Here is a 25,254-nt window from a genome sequence, read left to right as displayed (position 1 = left end):
TTCATTTCAAAAGGTGTGTGGATGATTCCACTCTTCTTCTTGTCTTAATCTTAACACTTAACTGATGACCTGGAACTTTCAAGCCTGCTCCCCCTGTGGCCACACCCCAGTTAGTGAGGTCAAAGCAGGTGTTTTCCATCAGCACTCAAGGCCAAAACATCTGCTGGGATCTGAGAGGTCAGACAAGAAACAAACTTGAACGTTTAAACCCACAGTGCTGAGCCATTTGTGAAGGTAAGTGTGTGGTGAATCTTTATCGTTCATCATGGAAGCTTTGATCAAGGTGCATTTTGCGTCTCTGGCCACTGAGTGGTGCTGTGGATGCATCCCGGTTGTCCAGAGCGTTCGGAGTTGTTTGAGGGTGACTGCTTCTGTTGCCGAAATTGAGTCTGTCAGGATAAACACACATTGTGCTGCCTCCTCTCAGGCCTCCCACAGCTTCTTGGCCGTGTTTTGTTGTACATGGTTTGGAGGAGGTGCCAAAGGTGTTTGAGGAGGTGTAAATGGTTCTGAAATAGTTTCAGGGGCCCATGAGGAGGTTTAATCTGGATTTTCCAGAGGTTTTGATGAGGTTTGAGAAGTTGTTGCAGTGTCATGTCAGTGGTCTATAAAACATTTAAGATGTTTTGGTGATGTTCCAGGTCTTCTTGAGGTACGACAGCTTTCTATGGATGTTTTAGAAGTTATGGAGAGGTTTCAGGTTCTTAAGGAGGTTTGATGGATTTCAGTGGGTCTTGGCAAGATTCACTAGGTGCTCTGGAAGGTTCCACAAATTCATGTTTCAGTGGTTCTGAGAAGGTTTCAGATGTTCTTCATAAGGTTTCAAAGGTATTCAAAAAGATGAAAACTGTTCCTGAGGAGATTTCAGGGGCCCTTGAAGCCGTTTCTGTGGTTTTTGGGAATGTTCTTGGGATTTTGAGGAGCAGATTTCAGGGGTCTTCAAGGTTTAAGAGGTTCTTGGGCATGTTTGGGCATTTCTGTGAGGTTCTAAAGCTTCTTAAGAAGGTCTAAATGGTTCTCAATAAGGCTCAATGGTTACAAGGGTTCCTGAGTGAGATGAAAGGGTTTCTAATGTTTAGATGCCCATGAATAGGTGACGGAGGAAGTTTTAAGGATTTAGAGGACATTTCAGGGTTCACAATGAGGTCCATGAAACAGTGAATGGGTTTAAGGTTCTGTGAAGGAGGTTCCGAAGGTTCTTATCTTGCCTCCTACAAGATTATTTTTGCAACTCCTAAACTGTTGTTTTGAATCTGTGCATGTGCTGACAGATGAGATCAGTTTAGATTCTTCATTAATGAACTCCCATAAAACCCTCTTTACACTGTCCTCACTGAGATATGTCAGAGAACAAATGAACAGTGTCTTCCCTGAAATGCCAGGAGCTGTGTATTTGTATGTGGAAGAAGTCAGATGAAGCAGTGTGGGATGATGCAGTAGTGTGTCTATCCTGGAGGAATAACAGAATATGAAACGATTATTATGATGATTCGAACAAGAGAGACACGAGATATTTTATTTATGGCAGCCCCTGGTTGAGGTCTGAAAGCAGGACACGTGTGGCTGCCGGGCAGAGAAGATGAGCAGCTGCGTGGTGGTGAGTTCAGTGCCGAGGCTTCAGAGTCGAATGAAACAGAATGGAACCATCTGTGTGCAGGACAGAAAGCACACAGAGAGTTAATCATTAAGACAGATTTATAGAGCTGTAATGGTTTAGACTTGGTGTGTTCCGACGTCTCCAGTGTCTCCATGGACACATAGTTTTCCATGACCCTGTCTGACCTTTAACCCCTGTCTGTGTTTAATCAGTGTCATTAGGAAGTCTCAGAGGTTTTAATTGTCTGGTTGTTGAGCCAAAAACATCAGTGTTTTGTTTTTTCCTTTTCCCTCTCTCTTATTCTGTTATTCTGTTGTCGCTTGCTGTGATGTGGTTTCTTTTCTCCTTCTCAGGGATGGTTGTTCGTTTGTGAAAGCCTGTGACGGTCAAACAGTCAGCGGCGTTTTCAGGGTAGGATTCGTACTCTCACTTGAGTTAAGGACGTGGATATCTCCTCCACCACAGACACCGAGACATCAGAACAGGAGAGATCCCACTTCTCACACTTGCACACACCTGGTGTTGTTTTTGGCTTTTCACTTAATCACATGTGTGGTTAAGAATTCGGGTAAATGTTGTGTATGTGTGTGTGTGTTTGTGTGCTATCCTGTTGTCCTGGTAACAGTTTGCTGACAGCAGATGTGTGTGTGTGTGTGTGTGTGTGTGTGTGTGTGGAATGATAACACTAAGTGAACCTAGCAGAACGGAACGCTTTCACTGAGTGTGTGTTTAGTTTTTCTTACATCTCTCAACACAGTGAAACTGCAGCACTGTTAACGTGACAGAGGTGTTTTTCTCTGGATTATTCTGTTTGCAAAAATGTTCTCTGCCTGTCTCTGTCTCTGTGAATAGGATGAATGAGGTCAAATAGGTTCCTGACATTTCACTGGGTCTGAGGACATTCATTCTGTGGTTCAGGACATTCTGGGGATCCTAAAGGGTCTAGATAGACTTGTGAGGACCCCAGAAGCTCTGTTAGGGTTTCCTGGGTCTTTGAGAGAGCTCTAAGGAGAAAAAACTACATTTTAATGGTTTTCCAGGTCCACTGACAGAGGTTCCAGAGACTTAGGTTGCAGGGCTCTTGAAGAGGTTGTCACTTACATGTTTCAGTCATGTTTGGAACTTCTGGACCCCTATAATTTCCTGAGAAAAGAAGTTTTTACGACATTGAGGTGCTGAAGAAGCTTTCTTAAGTCTTTGAGAAGGTTCCAGAGATGATCAAGAAGGATCCTGGATCATGACAGACTGACTTTTTCAAGGATTTCTTTAAAGAGTTTTTGAGACTCTCCTGAAGGCTTGGAACATTTGAGAGGAAGGTCCAGAGGTCCCACAGGAGGTTCCAGGGGCTGACGAGGTTAAAAGGGTTGAAAGTGTTCTTAAGGACATTTAATAGGCTCTTTGGGAGAGTTTCAAGAGGTTCTTGGAGACGTTCCAGAGCAGGACATCTAGTAAATGTTACAGTTCTGTGGTACAGGTCTGAATATGTGCAAAGTACAGTTAATGGCCGTGAGAAAACTGCGGTGACCTGCATGAATAAACAGCCTCCACTCCGAGATACAGCACGCCATTCCTCTGCAAACCTGCCTTTAAACCCTGTATAAATACAGGTTTAAAAAACATAATGCTCGCTCTCACACGTACACACACACGTACACACACATGTGTACACACACACGTGTACACACACACACACACACACATACGTATATACACATATGTATATGCACATCCATATGACCTGGCAGTGTCCCCGCATACATTGCACCATTCTTACACACTAAGTGTACAAATGTGTTTACATTTACAGTCCAACACACACACACACACACACACATAAAGAGAGCAGCTGAGTGATTTGATATCTGATAGAGCAGATGAACAAATAAGGGTGGAACCCTGAGTACAGGCCGCCATTCACATCAACAGGAAGAAATATATGCGTGTGTGCATGTGTGCATGTGTGTGTGTGTGTGTGTGTGTGTGCGCGTGTGTGTGTGTGTGTGTGTGTGTGTGTGTGTGTGTGTGTGTGTGTGTGTGTGTGTGTGTCTAATTCTGAACTTTTGACAGTTTGGCTGGTTCCCAGTCCTCATTACTCCGTCGTTATTCAGTCTTCAGTGTTGCTGTGGTTGTGCGTTGTTATCTTGTGTGTGTGAATAATTGTGTTGTACTGGGTTGTCTTGTAGTTATTTCAAGTTGTTTATTGTGTGCTTCCACTGTGGTTTGAGGACATTATTTTCATAAACATTTCCTCCACCTGTCAACCTGTGTTCATAATACAAAAACAACTTTTTTTACCAGGTTGCAACCTCTGCATAGACCTGCAACTGTCAAACTGTCTCTGAAAGCTCGTCAGGAATCCCCCAGATCACCACAGGAACCTCTGGAAACGGGAGTGTTTCAGGATATTGTGGAAGTGAAACACCCTCAAAGACCCCTAGAACCTCCTGCAACTTGATTCTCCTCATAGGTTCTTGGAGCCACTCAAAAGGCCTTAAAGGAACCATGAAACTCGTGGGGCATCTTAAAGAACGTCCTGAAGAACTTCTGAATGCTGTGAAAAATTCCTGACTCCTCTTTCAGAGCCCTTTAAACCTGGTTAAGGATCCTAAGCACCTCTTAAAGGAACTCAAAGACCATCTTGTCTAAACTTCTTTCAGACTCCTGGAACCTCATCAAACACCTATTCTATTAGTAGCTTTTGAGCTTGATAAAAATCCCTTTAATGGGCAAAGCACAAGTCAGAACAGACCAATGACTGAGGACAGTGAGGAGAGAAGAGAGGGAGGAGGAGAGGGAAAAAGCATTTTTCTCTCCATCCACTGAGAGGGAGTGGTGCGCTGCTGACAGCAACAGGCTGCAGCTCTGCAACTGTCTTTCAATACGTGCACCTCCTCCCTCCTCCCCCTCCTGCATTTCCGTAATCTGGCAGAGTTGGAGTGTGTGGAGAGATGAAGGGACGAAGGATTATTTCTCCAGAGGAAAGAGGAGGAGAAGGATCAGACAGACCTGATCAATAGGATCAATCAGGACGAGAGAGAGAGAGAGAGAGACAGAGAGAGAGACAGAGAGAGACAGAGAGAGAAAGAGAGGGAGAGAGAGAGAGAGACAGAGAGAGACAGAGAGAGAGAGAGAGAGAGACAGAGAGAGAGAGAGAGACAGAAAGAGACAGAGAGAGAGAGAGAGACAGAGAGAGACAGAAAGAGAGAGAGAGAGAGAGAGAGGAGAGAGAAAGAGAGAGAGAGAGAGAGAGAGAGAGAGAGAGGAGAGAGAGACATTTTCCCGCTGCTACACGTTGTCTCGGTTTAATTAGACTCATCCCGGCTTGACTGGAAGTCTTCTCCTCGGTCCGCAGATCAGAGACATGAACCCGTGCAGCTCTCGGACAGCTGCTGCTGGAAGGACCGGCTCATGAGGATGATGATGATGATGATGATGATGATGAAGGTGACCAGCCCGCTCCACACGCTCCTCCAACTCCCGGGGCCGGTCTAAGATGTCCCCGGGCCCCGGCGCTTGGCACGCGTCTCGGATCGAGAGTAACCCGGGATAGTTGAACACAGATCTCAGAGAGCAGAGCTCCGGCTGCTGGGGAGCCGCCCCGGAGGAGCCGGGAGGGAGAGCCGGGAGGGAGAGCCGGGAGGGAGAGCCGGGAGGGAGAGCCAGAGAGCGGAGCGCCGGGGAGCGGAGGCGCACAGCCGCGCGTAAAGAGCCGCGGAGAGAGGAGGCAGGAGACAGGGAACTGCACCTGCTGCTGTCCGTCAGGTCAGAGCGCAGCTCAACTCCCCCGGTTTGTCTGCAGCAGGAAACTTTCTCTTCTTTTCCTCGTTTCTTTTCTGGAGCAGAAACTAGTTTTGCACCAAAGCTCGGACGTTTTCTCATAGATTCCACAACTAAAGCGGGTTTTTCATACAGACTCTGTGGGTTCCGAGTAATGATTTGACTGAAGACTGTGAAGTGAAATCACTGGTTTCAGGTGCAGATGTGCGGCTGCAGCAGCATCTGTCCTGCAGCTGCTGCTCACAGGAGCAACATGAGCAGCAGGACCGAGAGGAAACTGCCTCAGCCCGAGGCCTGTCCCGGACCTTTCGATCACATCACACGATCTTCATCAGAAGACAGATTTCCACTCTGCCTGAGAACTTCTCCTCCGTGCCATGAGGTGTAAAGTTCTTCACCTTGAAATCAGAGAAGGTGATGAAGGTCATGTGATATGATCGAAAGCTGCGGCTCCTCTACTAAAGGGACCTTGTGTTGATACTGTTTTGTCATCTGCAGTCAAGGTGGACGTGTTTGGGAGTGTGAAGGTCTAAGTGAATGACCCTGTCTCCTCAGGTCCGCAGTGATGCTGCTCCCGCGGCTCCCGCTCCTCCTCCTCCTCCTCCTCCTCCTCCTGCTGCTGCTGCTGGCCTCAGGACGCGGCGCCGCGGCCGCTCTGCTCCGAGGCCCCGGCACCCGGGCCGAGGGCCGCCTGGACGGCCGCAGCATGGTGGAGCTGGTCGGCCGGCACCCGAGGACCAGGACGGAGCCGGTGGCGGGGCTCACCGGGCACCGAGCTAAAAGCCCGGAGAGAGTGAGCAGGTCCCACCACGGTCTGGGTCAGTACTGCCATTAATACTACTACTACTACTACTACTACTACTACTACTACTGATACTGCTACTGATAGGCCACTACACTTGTACAGTAGTGTGGTAAAACATTGTAGTGCAGTGTGATAATATCTTTATCTCAGTGTGGTCTGTGGTTACTCCGAGCTGAGGAAGTGACTCATGACAAACAGCTCAAAGAGTCAAACTAATGAATGAATGAATCAATCAATCAATCAATCAATCAATCAATCAACACAGCACCAACTTCACTCATTCATGGAAAATCACTGGGTCACAAGATGATTGTTTTTTTCAGCTTTATTGATCAGGTAGGTTTGGCCTCTGGTTTTTAGTCTCTAATCTTAATAACTGTTGAATAATCAATCAATAATAATGCATCATATTTAATAGCTCCTCATATGTTTGGATGAAAATGAATCCTCCTCATTTCTAATGGAACTTGTTTTAGAAAATAAATGTTGTGGAATAAAAAGTAGAATATTTACCTCTGAGATTTAGTGAAGTAGAATTGCAATGAAAATACTAAGGTAAAGTACAAGTACATTAAAAATTGTAATTAAGTGCATTAGTTGAGTGAATGTACTTAGTTACTTCCCTCTTTTTTTTTTTTTTTTTGAATGTCAGCTTCATTTTGCACAACTACCAATACATTACTGACAGTTTTAAGGTCAAACTTGAGCTTGTATGTTTGAGACAGAGTGAAAATAGACATGATCTCCCTTGGGTAAATAAGCCATCAGTTATATAAAGATAGATATAAGGATAACACAAACACCGGCTCAGTTTCGGAGGAGAAATCGGAGAAATACCTCAGAAATGATGCAACGGTCTGTGAGTCGCTGCCTGTTTTTGAAGCCTCACTTGAGAACTCTTTGTTGTTTGGATCAGTGAGATGAACTCCACTTTAGCTCATCAGTGCATTTACAGCCGGCTCCATTAGTGCAGCCAGCTGATGCCAAAACATCAGAGGGCCTCCTTCGCTCAGGACGAGTTTGGCCGAGCGGCCTCGGTATGTGGGGGCAGCTGTCTGCGTTTTCACCTCAGTCAGAGCGGGACGTCTCAACCTTTGTGTATTAAAACAGTGGAAACATTGGAAAGTCATTTTGAATGTTGTCATGTGGGTAAAAAATTCAAATTCACCTCAAATCTGTACAAAATTTGGAGAGAAGCCTGAGAGAGGAGATGTAAAACTACACTGAGATGGTTTTTGGTTCTTAAAACCAGAGGTTTTAAGTACTTTTCAGCTGACAGTACTTCTGTACTAACTCATTTAAATGCAGGACTTTAAGAGTGTTTGTACAGCGTGGTGTCATCACTGTGACCTGATGGTGCTCAACGTAGAAGCCCGACCACTGTTGGTGGTGCTGAACCTGAGACCACCAGGGATGTAGGAGCTGTCCGAGGTCCTGATCGCCATCAGGAAACTGACAGGGAGGGTTTGAGTTTCTGTAGCTGTGGCTCAATGGATAGATCCAGTACTTTATTAATAATCCCTTGATTTACACACCCTCTGTTGTAACAGATTGGTTTACTACACCCTCTGAAGTATTATTGTACTGCAGGAAGTAGGTCTGGATACTGCTGTCAGGATGTAGAGAAGAAGAACACTCACAAGGGAGGACAGGCTGCAGGAGTCAAACGTTTAGATTCAATTGAGAGTCTCTAAAAGCTGAGCTGGAGGCAGTGGTGTTGAAATCAGTAATACTGTTGTTAGTATAAAGGCCCTTACTCACTGTGCAATAGTTCTGTTCAGTGCATGTTACACTGTGCAACAAGCCTCTAATAAAGTCTCTGAAATCAGTGCCAGACTGAATAACAGCATTTTTCAGACGTCTGCTTGTCTGCAGTGCCACAGCAGCAAAAAACAAACAAAGTGAACAATGAAAAACCTGTTATGGGACTCGTTATATCTCTGCACAGTACATGGCAGCGTGGTGTCTGTGCACACTGGCAGAATTTGGTCTGTCAGGATTTTGCTGCAGGTTGTCTGTGGGCTCCACAGTGAGAGTGAGGACCACAGTTTGGATTCAAGACTGATTGTTTCCCAAAAATTAAGACGATGCCTCTTGACTCTGGACAGGTAAAACAAGTTCATTTGTTCAAAGAATCCTGCCTCATGCATTTATTTTTTGTTATTATTTTCAAAAATCCCTGAGATATTAAACATCTTATACAGTCTAAAGGTAGATGTCCATGTGTTTGTGATTATAAAGCAGGTCTAGGTTCTATATTAATACTGTGAAAGTATCAAAGCCTCAGTCCACAGAGAAATGCACACAGCCTGTATTCAGAAACTGAGCCTTAAAACCAGCCGTCAGGACTTCTGGAACTTTGTGATGTCACAACAAAGCAGTCACCGCCCTCAGCCACGCCCACCTGGACCCACCATCCAACCTTGCAGGATTTGGGTTTTTGATTTGTTACTTGAGCTCCAGAGAGAAGCCTGAAAGAGGAGATGTAAAACAACACTTCTGTAGTTTTGGTTCTTAACCACAAATAACTAGAAATTAACACTTGAAATAAAACAATAGTAAGTTAAAACACGGAACCATTCAGCCACGATAATTGACTGAAGATGTTTGGTCCTGACTTCAGTCAATTTGAATTTTCAAGACATCACAGAATTCAGATCATAAATCAGATCAGACCATAAAGAAGAACAGAGAGATAATAGTCTCGTGATGTTATTGCCTTTAGTGTAAATGATTTTAGTTAATTGTTTGACCTTTCCCTCAGTCCAGTGAAGAAATATGCAGCCTCAGTGTTTTACAGTGCAGGTTCTGGGGTTTCTCTGTTTGAAACAATGACACTGTTGTGGAGATATTTCACCCAGCAGCAGCAGCCTAAGGTGGATTGCTTCATGGCCTTCCTCCATCTTCCTGTGTCACAAGTTGCCCTTCAGGAGTTTCTGCACCAATTTAATTCTTCATACGATCTGTCGTCCGAGAAAATGACAAGCTCGTTGTGAAGGTGAAGCTTCATGGATTCAGACTCTTCTCTGACGCAAATATCATAAAACCATGACACTGTCACAGAGTTGACATTAACATAAAGGACAAGCATGCTTTGATTTACAGAGAGTTGTTGGAGGAGGTTGTAAAGCTGCACTGTATGATCTGCTGCAGAGACAGAGATGTAAAGAAACAGCTTCAGATGCAAACAACAGGGAGGCAGTGACTGCAGTTTCATCACTGAGCTGATTCTGCTCTTTTTAATTGGGACAGTGTGTGAAAACTCAGTGCCAGTGTCAGATTTTAAAAACCTCTGTTCAGCTGTGTTATTTAGTGTCAAAGCTCCACATGTTAACTTCTCCAGTGTTTTTTTTTGAAGTGTCGATCTCCATCAGAAGATATATTTGTGGTTTTAAGAACAAAAACCATCTGAGTGTAGTTTTACATCTCCTCTCTCAGGCTTCTCTCTGCAGCTCTAGTAACAACAGGTCAGTCAGCCAATCAGAGGAGAGGATCTGAGCCTCTGAGCCAACTGAGATGTTATCATACGACAGACACAGCACCCTGATCAGAGCGTTTCTGTTGTTTTTATTTCAGAGGGTCATCCCAGAGATCCCCGACACAAGGATATGTTCATCAGATACCTGACAGGTATGAACATCAATCATCTGTGATCTGTTTTACACATAATTATCTGTTTGAATGATTCATTGATAAGGTGATAGACAGAGCCAGGTGGTTATTCTTAACACCAGCACTGCTATTTGTGCATTATCCCACTGATACAACTTGGGAGCATTCAGACTATAAAAGTGTTCAGAGTGAAAGCAAAGCTGATTTTTTGCAGATTGTGTTTGTTCATCATAAACAGCCTGTAACTGATCTCAGAAGTGCAGCATCAGGAGGAGAGGGACAAAAAGTGCAGATTAACTCTTTACAACTGTGAAAGGACATGGAACATGTGACTTCTTCTTCCTGAGGATTCATCTTTATCTCTGATGTCCTTCAGGAATACACCTTCAGAAGCCAGAGAAAAAAGAAACAGAACTTCATTCAGAATCCTCCTGTTTTTAAGTTTCCTTCAGTATCACAGTGATCCAGTGATAGTTGTCTGTACTTCATGATACTCTGCAGACAGCAGCTGATCACAGCTGGTACTTGGTACTTTTGGTACTTCAAACTACAAATATATCTTCTTATGGATATCAAAACTTCAAATAAAACACTGGAGAAGTGTAAAACATGGGACCTTTAAAAACTAGAATCTAACAAGCAGACACTTGATAACAACCAGCACTTCCTCCATAATTAGTAGCTCATAGTGACTAACAGCTAAATACCAACTAGTTCTTAGGAAATTATGAGGCCTAATCTGACCTTTCTGTGTCAATGAAGTTTAAATTAAAACACCAATTAGAAGGTGTGACAGGGCCGTTCCTGATTAACGCCTTCCGTCCAATCAGAGTCCAGTTTTTCGAGTTTTTAAAATGACATTAAAGTGTGTTTCATTCTGTCTCCAGGTCCTCTTTACTTCAGCCCAAAGTGCAGAAAACATTTCAACAGACTGTACCACAACACCAGGGACTGCACTGTGCCTGCCTGTGAGTACAGACACACACACACACACACACACACACACACACGCAGGTGAAATCATGTCAGTTACTTCGCTGGTTGTTGGTTCGATTCCCCTCATTCTTATTGTGTCGTGTTGCTGAAGGAGTTTGTTTGAGATCAAAAACAGGATAAGACTTGTTTTAACACACACACTGTGCACAAACACACACAAACACACAGATTTGTTCAAGCACACACACACACACACACACACACACACACACACACACACACACACACACACACACTCTCTCTCTCTCCAAGATAAACACTGAGGTATATGCGTGATTTAAGATCATGAGAGCTGCTGCTGTTCTGACACGATTACACTGATAACAGTGTAACACAGTGTGTGTGTGTTGCGGCCTGTTCATGCAGGTATTTTTCAGTTAACCTTGTGAATGTAACAGATGGAGATAAAGGTTACAGGAGCTGCGGAGGCTCAGGCTTCAGTCAGTTTGTGCAGAAGAAGCAGAGACAGAGGTGGAAATAAAGCTCTGTGTTGGTACAGTTTTCTGGTACTAAACTGGAATGTTCTGCTTTATGAGATTTTCTGCTTCTGATTAAATGCAGCACTTAATGGAACAATGTCTCACAAACAATGCAGCACTAATCGTCACCACCCAAACCTTCAAAAGATTTTTAAGAACTTGTAGGACAAAGCTGAAATTCTCTGCCAAAACAAAAGTCGTCTGAGAAAATCGGTTGGGACCTTTAAAATAAAATACAAACATGCGATCGTAGGCTGCAGCATTCAGGGTTTAATTTAATGAAGCCACCCAGTGTGCATGTTCACATAACAGTTTTTTTGCAGAGTCACTGCAGGGGTACACATGTTCAGGGTGAAAATGTGGACTTGATCTAAAATTAAACAGACGTTGTTAATTGCTGCATTGCATTGAAATAACAGTTGGATCAGAGCCATCATCACTGTCATTGTTTCCAGCTGGGCTTTTCCTGCTATGAGTCACGCATGACATTTTGGGCGGTTTCCAAAAATATGACTCAAGTTTGGGAACCACTAATTAACGCAAGAAATAACCTAATTCACATTTTTTCACAACATTTATCAAACAAACCACACAGCTCTGGCTCTGATTTGACAGAGCTAAGCTTGGCTAAACACAACCTGAACCTTGTGACACTCCAGCTGTAAATCGTGTCTGTTTTTAGAACATTTCAACATATTTTTAACCACAGATAAACACCCTCTTGTTTTTGTTCTCTGCAGATTATAAAAGATGTGCTCGTCTGCTGACTCAACTGGCCAACAGCCCTCGCTGTACAGAGAGATAAACAGACTGAGAGACGGTAAGACCGTGTTTGAACTCAGACATTTAAGTATACAAACCAAAATATTCATCTTAAACATGGTTCTGCCTGTAATTTATTCCTCCTGTGGACTAAAATCACATACAGAGGAGACAGCAGTGATCCAAAGTGTTGAGGTCAAAAGTCAGAACAAGCAGAACAAATATTAATGTGATCATAATGATGAATACCGGATTTGAGCTTCATTAGCTTCAGGGCTAAAGGTCTGATGACAACAACATATTAAGGACTCTAACATGAGGGTTTGTTCCCTCCTTGAAGGAGTTCTTTGATTTGAAAACAAGTCCAAATGTTTTTTGTCTGTATTTGTCCAAAGTCACACTGCAGAGAACCGACCCAAAGTTTGTTCCCAAAACAGAGAATGAACATGATTATCTGACATCATTCAGAGCGCAGGGCAGCGCTGCCGGCAGCGTTTCAATGGAGACCATAGAAGAAGAAATAAACAACTACAACACAATGCGACGATTGTTGAGTCCAAATAAAACACCAGAAAAAAACAGATCTGAATCTAAACTTAAAGACGAGTGGAGGTAAGACAGAGTTCACCGCAAAATGACCCTGGCAGAACCAGAGTCTGCACAGAGCGAAGAACCAGGAGAACCTCTTTATCTATAGAACGTCTAAAACTTGTAGGGTTAAAAGACTATACAACCTGTGGAACCAGGAAAACCTCTATATCTATAGAACGTGTAAAACTTGTAAGGTTAAAAGTCTAATATAACCAGAAGAACCAAGAGAACCTGTACCTGTGGAACTTGTAGATGCTGCAATCTTTAGAATCTATTGAACCTGTGAGTTCTTTAAAACTGTAAACCACACAAAGACAATAAAACGTTAGAGTTTATAAAACCTGTGGAACCAGAAGTCTTTGTGGAAGAATCAATAGAACCTGTAAGTTTGTAGAACCCAGGTTCTGTAGAACCGGTAAATCCATAATCTGTAGTTTTACAAAATCCTGTACAACCTGATATTTCTTTAAAACTAAAGTCAGCAGAACCCACAGAACCTGTAGCTGCTGGACTTAAACACCTGTAAATACTGGAACTTGTAAAACCAGTAGAGCCCATAAAACGTGTAGAGTAGAGCTGCATCATGGGAAATGTAGTACCAGAGTTTTGGAGCTTGACTCAGACTTGGGCCTTAAAGTCGGGATATCTTGCTTCAGATTTTTGTTCTTTCATTTGAGAGTCCCCATAACTTTGTGAAAATGCACTACTACTTCACCAGTATTTTTAAGAGGGTTCTTTGACAGGCTGTGACCTTTGACCTTGTGGCTTCCTCGTTGTTGTTATTATAATTATTATCACTACAGTTGCTCCCTCCTCGACTCACGGCGGCTGCCATCCAGTAACAGATCTCTTTGTTCCTGCTCTTAAATTCAGCCGGCCGGTGCCAGCTCCGCTCACGTTCTGTCACGGCTGCTGATTTAAGTTTGTCGTACATTAAAAAACTGTCAGGGAAGCATTCAGAGCAGCAAACACTCCTCTGCAACCTGAGGACAAACACACGGTACCATCGTGTTACAGTCTGACCTGCTGAAGGCCAACAGCTTCCTGTCAAAGGCCCGTATAGTGTAAAGGTAGATGTCTGTGGTTTTTTGATCACCTGACCTGTTGTTACTAGAGCTCCAGAGAGAAGCCCGAGAGAGGAGATGTAAACTACACTGAGATGGTTTTTGGTTCTTTAAACCACAAATATATCTTCTGATGGAGATCAACACTTCAGATAAAACACAGGAGAAGATAAAATACGGGACTTGAACCTGAAAACTTCATTTTGAAGGGTCAGTTCAGTATGTTCAATTTAGTTAAAAGTTTCTGAGCTTCACTTCACTCTCTCTTGTCTCTCAGCATCTTGCTTGCAGCTTCTGGACGGGCAGTGTTGCCGTGACAACGGGGAGGGCAGGACATCCTAACGAGGTTCATTTCCTAACGAGAGGCAGAAGTTTTCCAGCCAATAGAAACTCCTCTGAGGTTGTCTCCTGCAGCCAATGAGCTCAGCTGACTTCCATCTACACCCAGCGATCACAGTGTGCCGTTTTCTGCTCTGCTCTGTTCTTTCAACTCTCGTCTGGCTGCTGACTTTCCTCCAGGTTCTACTTTTCTAGATAGAAATGAAATCTTCTCCGCTCAGCTCAGTTCTTCTTTCCACTACTTGACTCCATTCCAGAGCATTTGTACATTTTCTGTGCTATAAACAAGATCATAACATTTTAAAGCATGTAAATTAGTTAATGGTGCAAAGATGGTTCATAATAATCTGAGATTTACAGTTCACAACACCAGCACGTAAGGTGTGGAAAAGGTGTTTATCTTGATTTATTGGACATGTGCTGGTTAGTACTATTCCTCCCTGCAATATTCGAAACGATGCTGTACTGACCCAGTGTTAGTGAACAGGGTCACTGCTTAGGAAGCCCGGCTAATTCACCAACAAATCTAGCTGCTTCACAATAAAAGCCTCCAGCTAGTTTGTAAGTGTATCTTAAGTGTAGCTTAAGTGAAGCAGCAGCAGCTTTAAAACTGTGAAATAAGGCTTAAAATACAAAACTGAACTCCAAACCACAGAGACTCAGGTAGAGGCAAAGCACTGCGAGCTGGACACACAGAGCTGTCTCTGTTTGGTTACCACCACAAACAGGTTGGAACATCAGACTGAGAGCGGCTCTGTTCTGATGGAGGAGACTGTCCCGGGCCGGCTTCAGTCAGGCCTCATACCAAACAGGATCTCAACAATCTGCACAGCTGCTGCCTGCTGCTTCAGAGGAGACACTGTGTGTTAAAGGTTCAGTAACTCAGTGCTCCTCAACCAGGCCTGTGGAAAAAATGACCCACACTGTATGACTCAGGTCTTCTTGATTTTTTTATTTTATTCATCTTTACTCAAATGAAACCTGCAACAACTGATTTTTGTGTCCACTTGTTTGCAGCAGAAACAAGTTGTGAACACAACACTGACACACACCTGATGAGTCTCAGTCCAGTGTTCCCTCTTTGAGCTCGGTGTTTGGTCTCCACCAGCTCCTGAGGGAAACATCTGGCTCTCAGCAGCTGCTCTCTGACTGGGTGTGTCTGCTGCTGAGCAGGTGGTGGACAGTGGCTTCGTCCAGATGTTTCTGCAGAACATCTGCTGCAGTGAGTGAACAGGAACCGTGAGGCTGTGTGGATGAGCTGAAACTCACCGTAAAGCCCTGAGAAGCTGCAGATTCATCACACATACACTGGTTTTAAAAAAGGTTTTAAAAAGTTTACTCATCTCCATTACAGTCGACACTCTTCTCTCCTGCTTCACTCATCTCTTGACTCTGTTCTATTCCAATGCTCTCTACAACTGAACATCTACTTTGCTGTGCCTCTAACTCCAGTCTGCACAACCAGACTCACCTCAGCTGTGTTCTGCTGTATTGTACCGGACTCTACTCCACACTCGCAGGAAACTAATCTTCAGCCTCGAACTTTCAGACTGAGCAAAACATGGATTTAAATTTTTCTGAAGTGAACGTTCCTGTGGGTGGTGATTCTGCTGGTTTCTAATGGAGGACGATGAGCTGAAACGAGTTGGGTCGCTGCTCTGAAATCAAGAAAAATTTCAGATTTTAAAGCTATTTTTTGCCCTCAAAAACTTTGACATGGGACGGATGCCTTCTTCCTGCTCTTGCAGAACAACAGTGTTTTGGTTTTTGTATTATTTTGGACGATGGACGCTTAAATTATATTTTACCTTCCGTTCAGAGCTGTCGGAGGAACTAAATGGACAAAGCCTCTGATTGGACCACATTGTTTTGTTGCTCTTTGTCCTGTGAGACAGAAACGTCCAAGATGCTGAATGTGTTTTATGTTACATGATTCATAATAATAATAATAATGATAATAATAATAATAATATTCCATTGTATTTATATTGTTAAAGCTGCCGCTGTGTGTGAAGAACAGAGCTACCTGCAGCTCTGTGTGCAATATGTACATACTGAAAGAGGAATAAAGACACACATTTGATATATATTTTTTCCAAATTATGACATTTATTTCACTGTTTCTTTACTCCCTTGGGCTAAATATCTGTGGAGCAGCCTCAAATTCTATAAGGTCCTGGAAACTGAGGAATTTGAAGAGAAAGAAGATTTATTTGTGGTTTTAAGAACCAAAAACCATCTCAGTGCAGTTTTACATCTCCTCTCTCCGGCTTCTCTCTGGAGCTCCAGTAACAACAGGTCTTGTAATTGTCATGTCCATTTACACAGATAAATCCAAACTCTTTGTTTCACAGGTGTAGTGGTTTCTTTAGACTGTCACCGCACTGAGACTCACTTCTGTTTTCTGTCCATGGTGCCTTATTTAACGTGTCACTGCTCCAGTCTTCCTTATAAACACCCATGTACATTGGCTCACACTTAACTTCTTGGTTAATGTCAGGAGCAGAAAGTGGTTATGGTGAATAAAAATCAAACACAGAATTGTTCTGCAACTTAAATCCCAACTTCTGCATGAAATTTGAACTGCCCACATCCGTCTACAGCTTTACTCTTTGCAATGGCACTGGATGTAAATCATGAGCCACAGAACTGTCCAAAATAAAAACAACTCCTAGAGATACTGAGTCTCTGTGGAGCTGAAAAATATCAGAGAAATACCATGAAAATCCAGAAACCCTGCATGTGATCAGACGGAAGCAGATAGTGCCAGTGTTTGTCTGCTACTGTTGGAGGAGCTGTTTGTCTCTGACAGGGTGAACCACATAGCTGCACTGTTGACTTTGGCTGCTGCTGCACAGTCGCATGTTTAAAGTGAAGATTTCCTCTCTGCTACGGAGAAAAAAAAAAACACTTGTCACAGAGCTGATCTGATTGACCCCTTCAACCTCCTTAACGAGCACCACTTCTCTGTGAGCTTGTGTGGAGGTATGAGCCTGAATTTTGGTGGCTGTGTATAAAAAGAGACAACTGTCAGTGCTGAAACGAGCAGATATGAAGACGACGACGATGATTTGAAAGTTGTTTGAAGTTAAGAGGAAAAACTGTCCAATAATCGATTGTTTTGTTTATTGACGATGTCTTGATAAAAAATGTGGCATGAATGTGTTTGCAGCTGTATGATTATTATAGGATTGTTGCTATGGTAACAGCTGCAGTAATAATAGCCACAATATGATTACCCAGAATTCCTTTGACCAGGTAATGATCTGTTTGTCTGTCTTTGGTTTAGTGTGCCCAAAATATCACTTACAGTCATTTTACTAGTAATTAGGCAAACTGTCGAAGGCGTGTATTTGTGTGTGTGTGTGCGTGTGTGTTTGCAGTCCAACCAGCTCTGCTGCAGTTTTGGCAACAGCTTACATTCGTCATATTACAGACACACACAGCAGTATTAGTAACCCTGTCGTCTCTGTTGAGGTGAACAGATTCCGCTGTGGTTCCTCTTGTGTGTTTTGTTTGGTTTGAAAGTCAAACAAACTCTGGAGTGAAGCAAAACCCAGACCAAGACCACCTGAACAGGAGGCTCTGAGGCGTTTCCAACCTATAGTTGTTTTGCTTTGGTCTGAATCAGTAGATTAGTTGGTAAAATCGTTGCATTTTTCAGCTGGTTCAGTTTATTTTAACACCAAAAAATTATAATGAAGCAGAATATATCACTAAAAACCACTTGGAGGGTCAGATTGAGTTCAGATCCCACCACAGTTTAATTGCTCCAGAGTTTGTGACAGGATGGAGACCACCTCCTCTGAAGGGCCTCAGCGTGTCTCCTATTTGCTTTGGTTTTTGAAAAAAATCTCTAGTGCATTTGTCCATTTTGTACAGTCTGTTTGGGCTGATGTGAAATCTGTTTCTGGATGAGCTCCTTGTGAAGAATGCACAGTCCAATCAGCGAGTTACCTGTCAGTCCATGTGACATCTGTTCACACCTGTTGTTCGGTTTGCATGAGGTCCGCCTAAACAAACCAAACCAAGAGGCAGATTCCAGGTGAACACTCAGAGAAACCAAATCCTGCAAGGTTGGATGGTGGGTCCAGGTGGGCGGGGCTTGGGCGTGGCTGAGAGTGGAGACTGCTTTGTTGTGACATCACAAAGTTGCAGAAGTCCTGACGGCTGGTTTTAAGGCTCAGTTTCTGAATACAGGCTGTGTGCATTTCTCTGTGGACTGAGGCTTTGATACTTTCACTGTATTAATATAGAACCTAGACCTGCTTTATAATCACAAACACATGGACATCTGCCTTTAGACTGGGTGGAGCTTTGAACTTAACCAAGGTATGGTGTAAAAGCATGCTAAAAAAGACGCCACTTAAACCTCACCAGATTTCACCAGATAAATTAAACTCATTAAGTCCATTAGAGTTGCTGAAAACGTCATTTTATGGAAGCTAAGAGCAGCCATTCTTACAATTACTGTTTTAATCACGGTTAACAGGATACTAAAGATAACAAAGTAGTTTTCCTTATGTTAGTTATCTTGTGAACAGCTGTAAAAGATAAAGAAAATAGAAGAAGTTCAAATGCACAGTGATCCATAACAGTGGCCAATCTATAGCTGACCCACAGTTTCCAACACACAAAGGTGTCTGGAAATGTTTATGCCTTCAGTTGTTATTTATTTTTTGCTTGATCCCAGGGTCTTTAAAAAATGAAAAATCTATACAACTGCAGCAGACTGCATCGGTCCTTGTCTCCAGTTAGCTGCTCATATCTGCGCAGACATAAACAGCTGGTTTGTTTCCGAATAATGTTTTTCTGCGTGACTGAGTCAAGCAGAGGTTTGGGAATCAAACCAGTCTCTGTTCACATGATATCAGAGGAATAAATCCTGACTTCCCACAGTCCACATGACTGCACAGAAGGAAGATTTCTTTTTTCCTTTAATCTATTTTCTTTTCACTTCATTCCCTATTTTTATCTCCTCTCCATCTATCATCTATCTCATCATCCATCTCTCCCCTTGTCTTGAATGTCTATTTTTAAACTTAATTAACTTTGCTTTTGGAGGAAATTTACAGAAATAAACAAAGGCTCATATTAAAGATGTATATCAATTTGATTAATTGGCATTTACAACAACAGTTTTAACTTTTATGTGACAAGACATTCATCTACTATATATTACTATTATCATCGGGAAAATCAGAAAAGTGGATAATTGTAGCTGCAGGATTTAATGAATGAAGATTTAAACAAGGTCATATTTTGTTGAGGCAACAATAAGTAACAGGAAAACAATGAATACATTTAGAATGTATCTAAAATCTACAGCAAACTATAAAACCATTAAAGCAAATTGAGAATCAGTCTCTGTCAATAATAGTCTTCAATAATTAGTAGTATTGGTCCTTATTAGTATAATTGTAATGCCCTGCCCTAAAGTAATTGTTTGTTAAAGTTTTCCTTCAATAACGTCCGCAACTGGCGCCCCACTCCCCCATCCCTTCAAGCCTGTCCGCTCAGATCCAGTCTTTGTATTTTCAGTCAATAAAACTCATTGTTTATTCAAGTTTTCTTTCAATCACATCCGAAACCAGCGCCACTCCCTGGTCCACTGGAGCCTGTCTGCTCAAATACAGCATTAGTCCTTATTAGTATCTTGAGTCAGTGAAACTAATTGTTTGTTAGTTATTCTTCAATAACGTCCGCAACTGCCGCGCCACTCCTGTTCGCTGCAGCCTGTCTACTCATATGCAGTATTAGTCTTTATTAGTATTTTCAGTCAATAAATGAATTGTGTTAAAGTCGACTAATATGCAGTATTGGTCCTGATTAGTATTTTGAGTCAATAAAACCTAATTGTTTGTTAGAGTTATTCTTCATTGACGTCGGCAACTGGTGCCCCACTTCCCAATCTGTTGAAGCCTGTCCACCCAGATCCAGTTTTGGGATTTTGAGTCAATAAAACTAATTGTTTGTTCAAATTATTCTTCAGTTACATCTGAAACAAGCGCCACTTCCCCATCCCCTCAAGCCTGTCTGCTCATATACAGTATTGGCCTTTATGAGTATTTGGAGTCAATAAAACTAATTGTTTATTCAAGTTTTCTTTCAATTACATCTGAAATAAGCGCCACTCCCCCATCCCCTCAAGCCTGTGTAGTCTGCTCTGCTGAGGCCTGTCTATTTATCAGATAACAGAGCTGCATCATCAGGGCATCCCTGTCCTCCAGGCTCAGCGCATCATAAGTAGGAACCGAACAACCGACCAACTTCATCAGTCTTCCTGCTCATCCCCGAAGACTCTGATTCTCCATGGACCATTTTCATTATCATGTTGAAAAAGCATACGCCACAACAAACATGAAGCAGAGCTTCAGTTGTCAGGGTTTTAGCCATAAAGCTCGGCCAAGGCAAAAAAACAACATGAAGTCATCTGGAAATGTCTTGAGAAACATCTTCAGTAAAGAGTTTCTCTTAAAAACATTCAACAAACAATCAATCAATAATATGGACCAATTTAACATCCTACATATTAATATTAGGGGAATTAGATCAAATAAAGAAGAGCTCATCCATGTTCTCCAGGAAAAAGATGTTCATGTAGAAATGTTTCTCTCTCAACACAGATTTCTTACCAGGCTATGATATTTTAAGTGGAGACAGACCCCAGGGTAACGGGGGGGGGGGGGGGGGTTGTCCTGCTTATAAAAACATCCAGTGATTACAATGAAACTGTCATCCCTGTCACTGACTCAAGATACTAATACTGAAATCTAAATTCAACTCGGTCCACAGAGGTTTCCAGTTTTGGCAGTCAACTTAAACAAACCACCAAACCTCTATTTAGGAAACTGCTATATGATCATTCATAACCAGACCAACCATGAGAGCATTTGATGGGATTAATCTCCTCTGAATTTCTCTACTGAGGGGATCCTGCTGATTTTGACCTTGCACAACACTGTCAGTGACACACTTGGGTAATTACACTTAATAATTATGGAACATAAAGTACTTGCTGTGGTTTCTGAATTAAGTTAAAGTTATATAAAGGACAGTAGAAACAATAGAAGCAGTCAAGGAGGAGCAGAGCAGTGAGGTGACTAATAGAGGTGGCAGGTAATGACTAATCTGTGATGAATGACACCTGAATCTCTGCCAGGTCTGAATTGTTACTGTCTACATTTTGTCCTAACACTTCCACTCACACACACACACACACTCTCTCTCTCTTTCTCTCTCTCTCTCCCTCTCTCTCCCTCACACACACACACACACACACTCTCTCTCTCCCTCACACACACACACACACACACACACACACACACACACACACACACACACACACACACACACACACACACACACACACACTCTCTCTCTCCCTCACACACACACACACACACACACACACACAAACACACACTATTTCACACTGTGAAGGTTCTCAGTCAGGTCATGGTTTCAGTGCTAAGAAGTTGCCTCTGCACTAAGAAAAAATATTTTTCACCAGTGCTTTAAATAAACACATTCTTGGACTTATTGCATTTATCCACAGGAACAGCACACGCTGCGTGTCCCACATACCTGGGCGGGGACGTTTGAGTGACAGCTCGGGGCGTGGTCGGCATCACCCAGACTGGAGCAATGACAGGTAATGTTGTGGTTTCTGTGCATGGGAGACAGGTTCGTTAACAGTCTTTCACTAATTGTCACAGACACCTGATATTAACAGTGGCTGTGTGCTGATTTGCCCACTGAGATATAAATTAGTGTTTTAAATTAATCAACCTCAGTTTTCATTTTGTCTTGTGAAACACTTTGCAGCTGTGTTTTTAAAGGTGCTATATTAATAAAACGTGTTGTTATTATTATTGTTGTTAATATTAGTCATAGTCGTAGTATAAATGTATAATTTCGTCACTGACAACCTGCAGAATAGTTGAGACTTCTAAAGAACTGGGGCCTTGTAAGACAACTCATAAAGGACCTGGAGGAGGACTTCTAAGGAGTGTAGTGCTTGTAACATCGTCCTCTGCAAAAATGGACAAATGGACAACAAAACCTTGACTTCACCATCAGTCCATTGGTTGTAAAATCTTTTGGGCTGCTCCGTCCTGATTATTGTCAGCCACATTTGCAGTTTGGGGTGCATGCCGGTTTGTGGTAAGCATACGCTCACCCACCTGTCACTCAAAGAGGCCACGTCCCTCAAATAACATGACTTATATAGAAATTCAGCCGTACAGGTGTCATGAAGGAGGAAATGATCTCTACAGAGCAGAACAGTTTCTGTACCAGGCTGTAAACATGTTTCTTTCTGCTGTAAAGACATTTGAACATGGGAGTCTGTGGGACTGACTCACTGCTGGAGCCAGACTCTAGTGGTCATTAGAGGAACTGCAGCTCTCAGCTCTTCACTGTTGAAGCTTCATGTTTCAGACCCGGAGGCTGATGTTTACTTTAAAAGTGCTTGGTGTGTAACAGTGCCGTGGAAAACTAGTGTAGTTGACTAAACACTGACGTTCAGCTCCCTGAACCTCCCTGAACCTTCAGAAAGTATGATCCCCTGAGCAGGGTCATCAAGGTAACTTACAGCCCATTAAAAGGACTTTGGACTCCTTTAATTGGAGGACTGGGAGGAAGGTGTTCAGAGAAGAAGGCTGGAGCAACTTAAAGGTGCAAAGGAGAAAAATGACTTGAACTGCAGGACTTTGAGGAGGACTCGTAGAGGACTGGGAGACCTGAACTGGATTATGGAGACTGGGTGGTCTCACACACACACACACACACACACACACACACACACATGCTCAGAGGAAACACATTAAGAAGACAAATGGCTGCAGCGAAACTGATGTTTACCCAGCAGGCTATTTAAAGAGAGAGAGGAGGGATTGATGTGAGGAGCGATTGAAGAAAAAGATAAACCATGAGAGAGAAGAGAACGTACAGAGATGGGAAAGAAATGGAGGGATAGATGAAAGGAGAGATAAAGACTGAAACGAGGAGAAGGACAGTGCATATGACAGCGATAAAACAAACGTCCTTCTTCCTCTTCATCCTCCCTTCAGCTCATCCTTTATTCACTCTTTCATGCTTCCTCTCTTGCTCACATCTTTTCTCTGTGTTTTCTTTCCCTCTTCCCTTTTTTCTTTTCTCCTTTCTCTCAAATGTTATTGTCTCCTTTCCCATTTTTCACAAATTTCAGGTGGTTTTAAATTACATCTGAAATTATTATGTATATTATTATCATTATTATTCAAAAAGAGTTTGAAGAAGATGTTTATGTGCAGTGCGTTCTTCATTTACTCAGTAATTAGTCCTCACATTAACTGTGTTCTCTTTTTACATTATATTTATTTTTTGTCAATAAAACCAAAAGAAAGAACAATAATTACCATTAAAATATTTCATGATATCATAAATTCTCAGTCTTGTGTTTGGTATTTTTGGCCTGGCTGGATGATATTTTGGACTTTTTCACTCCTCAGTATGAAACTATGCAGTAAACATGTGAACGTGTTGAATAGAAGCTGTTGCAGGTGCAGATGAGATAAGAGCAGGTTTGGAGGTTAAGGCTCATAAAAGCCAGTCTGCTCCTGGTGGCGCGAGAATTATGAATACCAGACTGACAGCTGGAAGACCCTCCTTCAGCCTGGTCAGCATCATCCTCAGACATCCACACCACTGCTCCGCCTGAAACGGAGCCAAATAATTAACCCACAGTTTGAACTTTAGCCTGATGGGCTGTAAAAAGCTTATAGGTTGTGACATGGAAAGATAGCGTTAGAGATGATGTGACCAGATACTGTTTTTCTTGAGGCAATGGGCTCCACTCTGGTTCTCTCTGAGACAAATGGAATTGTCACAACTGTTCATTCTGGCGTCATTAGCTGAATGTCAGCAGCCAGCAGTGCTGTGACGGATGGACTGGTGGCTCCAGATGTAATAAATAATTTAGTGTAAATCTGAAAGTAATTAATGAGTTTTTAACTGTGGTGGAAGAACTACTCAAAACCTTTAAATAAGTAAAAGTACCAATACAACAATGTGAAATACTAGTAAGTATTATCAGCAAAAAGTACTGGTCCCCAGTGACCGGTAAATGAACATGAACGCACCAGTGCATTAGTAGCATTTTACTGCTGTTGATGCCCCAGGTGGAGCTGTTTCAACCACTACAGGCAGCTGGTTAGTTCAGTCTAGTGGGTCCCAACCTAGGGGTCAGGCTCCTCCAAAGGGTCCCCAGATAAATCTGAGGAGTCATCAGATGATTCATGGGAGAGGAAAGAAGAAAAAACAAAGTTCTGATCGATGAATACAGTAAAGTACAATATGCTCCTCTGAGATTTATGCTAAAGTACAGATATCGCACAGTTCTGCTTAAGTAAGTCTTCCCACCACTGGTCTCTAATACACCGCAGCCTCTACATTAACTGTTCTCTGCACTAAATGAACCTCACGTCACTGAACTGACTCTAAATGTTGTAAATGTTAACTCTGCTCTGAGGTTCCTGACTTGCTTCTTGCAGCCATTATCATGATTACTGCTATTATTCTAATTAAACATTCAGTGCCTCCACATGTTCTGTTTTGAAGGAATCATGTGAAGAAGGCTGCATGAAGAAACAAATAACAGTGTTTGTTTGATATGGCTGCTCTGCAGTTATTAAAGAAACTCATTCCCCTGGGTCTGCTGGCTCCTGACCTCTGACCTCCCCTAGGAGAGCAGCTTATTTCCCTGCAGAGGGATTCATAATAAAACGTAACATTATCACGTTAACTGTGAGAAAATGACTGCCGTCCTGACTGTGGCCAAACATGGGAAGGTTTTCAGCATCTCTCTTTCTGAATAAACAGCAGTGAGAGAGGAAAGTCTGGATCTATTGGACATTCTGGACATTCCTGAACTGATCTGAGTCCTGCTGTCTGTCCATGCACATGTCGTTTTCAGAAATCTGACTAAATATCAACATTTACATGTGAAAACATACATTTTCCATTTGCTTTTTGCAGAAAAAACGACTTGTCTGGTTGTTCAGGTTGGAGGACTGGTTGGGTGTCCCAGTTCCATACCCTCTGGTCTCCATCTTGCATTGGCTGATGTCTTTCCTTTAAATCTAAAGCCCATTTCTGTTTTATTCTGCTGATTTGACAAGGACTTGATTGCTTATTGAAGGGAGCAATTCATTGATTAATCTATGTAGCAATTAATCCCATGCGTCCCAC

General features: G+C 42.6%; 1 protein-coding gene across 10 annotated transcripts; it reads left to right on the top strand.

Annotated features, from left to right (window-relative positions):
- The first annotated feature begins 138 nt into the window (after positions 1 to 138).
- alkal2b (ALK and LTK ligand 2b) lies at positions 139 to 23,328 on the top strand. Of its 10 annotated transcripts, XM_071479732.1 has the most exons (8): positions 165 to 234; positions 1,951 to 2,008; positions 4,950 to 5,359; positions 5,930 to 6,192; positions 9,756 to 9,809; positions 10,679 to 10,759; positions 12,007 to 12,086; positions 13,961 to 16,109. In XM_071479732.1, the coding sequence occupies exons 4-7, from the start codon at positions 5,940 to 5,942 to the stop codon at positions 12,069 to 12,071; spliced, it is 453 nt and encodes a 150-aa protein (XP_071335833.1). In that variant the 5' UTR covers positions 165 to 234; positions 1,951 to 2,008; positions 4,950 to 5,359; positions 5,930 to 5,939; the 3' UTR covers positions 12,072 to 12,086; positions 13,961 to 16,109. The 10 variants fall into 10 exon arrangements, 9 of the variants coding, with proteins under 9 accessions (XP_071335834.1, XP_071335835.1, XP_071335833.1 ...); XM_071479734.1 differs by lacking the exon at positions 4,950 to 5,359 and having other exon boundaries at positions 151 to 234; XR_011691230.1 differs by lacking the exons at positions 165 to 234; positions 1,951 to 2,008; positions 13,961 to 16,109 and adding exons at positions 21,581 to 21,676; positions 21,960 to 23,328 and having other exon boundaries at positions 4,436 to 5,359.
- Positions 23,329 to 25,254: the final 1,926 nt, after the last annotated feature.

Source organism: Trachinotus anak, unplaced genomic scaffold (genome assembly GCF_046630095.1).
Source record: "Trachinotus anak isolate AG129_WGS33_773 ecotype Australia unplaced genomic scaffold, CSIRO_AGI_Tana_v1 ptg000006l, whole genome shotgun sequence".
Taxonomy (NCBI): Eukaryota; Metazoa; Chordata; class Actinopteri; order Carangiformes; family Carangidae; genus Trachinotus; species Trachinotus anak.
This window is presented reverse-complemented; position numbering and strand designations above follow the sequence as displayed.

What these genes read in the sequence shown, in the direction of transcription:
- alkal2b (XM_071479737.1), top strand. Translation starts at nt 5,940, where the DNA reads ATGCTGCTCCCGCGGCTCCCGCTCCTCCTCCTCCTCCTCCTCCTCCTC. An exon ending in CAGGTCCCACCACGGTCTGG is followed by an intron (nt 6,193 to 9,755) that starts GTCAGTACTGCC and finishes TTTTTATTTCAG; the next exon opens with AGGGTCATCCCAGAGATCCC. An exon ending in GGACTGCACTGTGCCTGCCT is followed by an intron (nt 10,760 to 12,006) that starts GTGAGTACAGAC and finishes TGTTCTCTGCAG; the next exon opens with ATTATAAAAGATGTGCTCGT.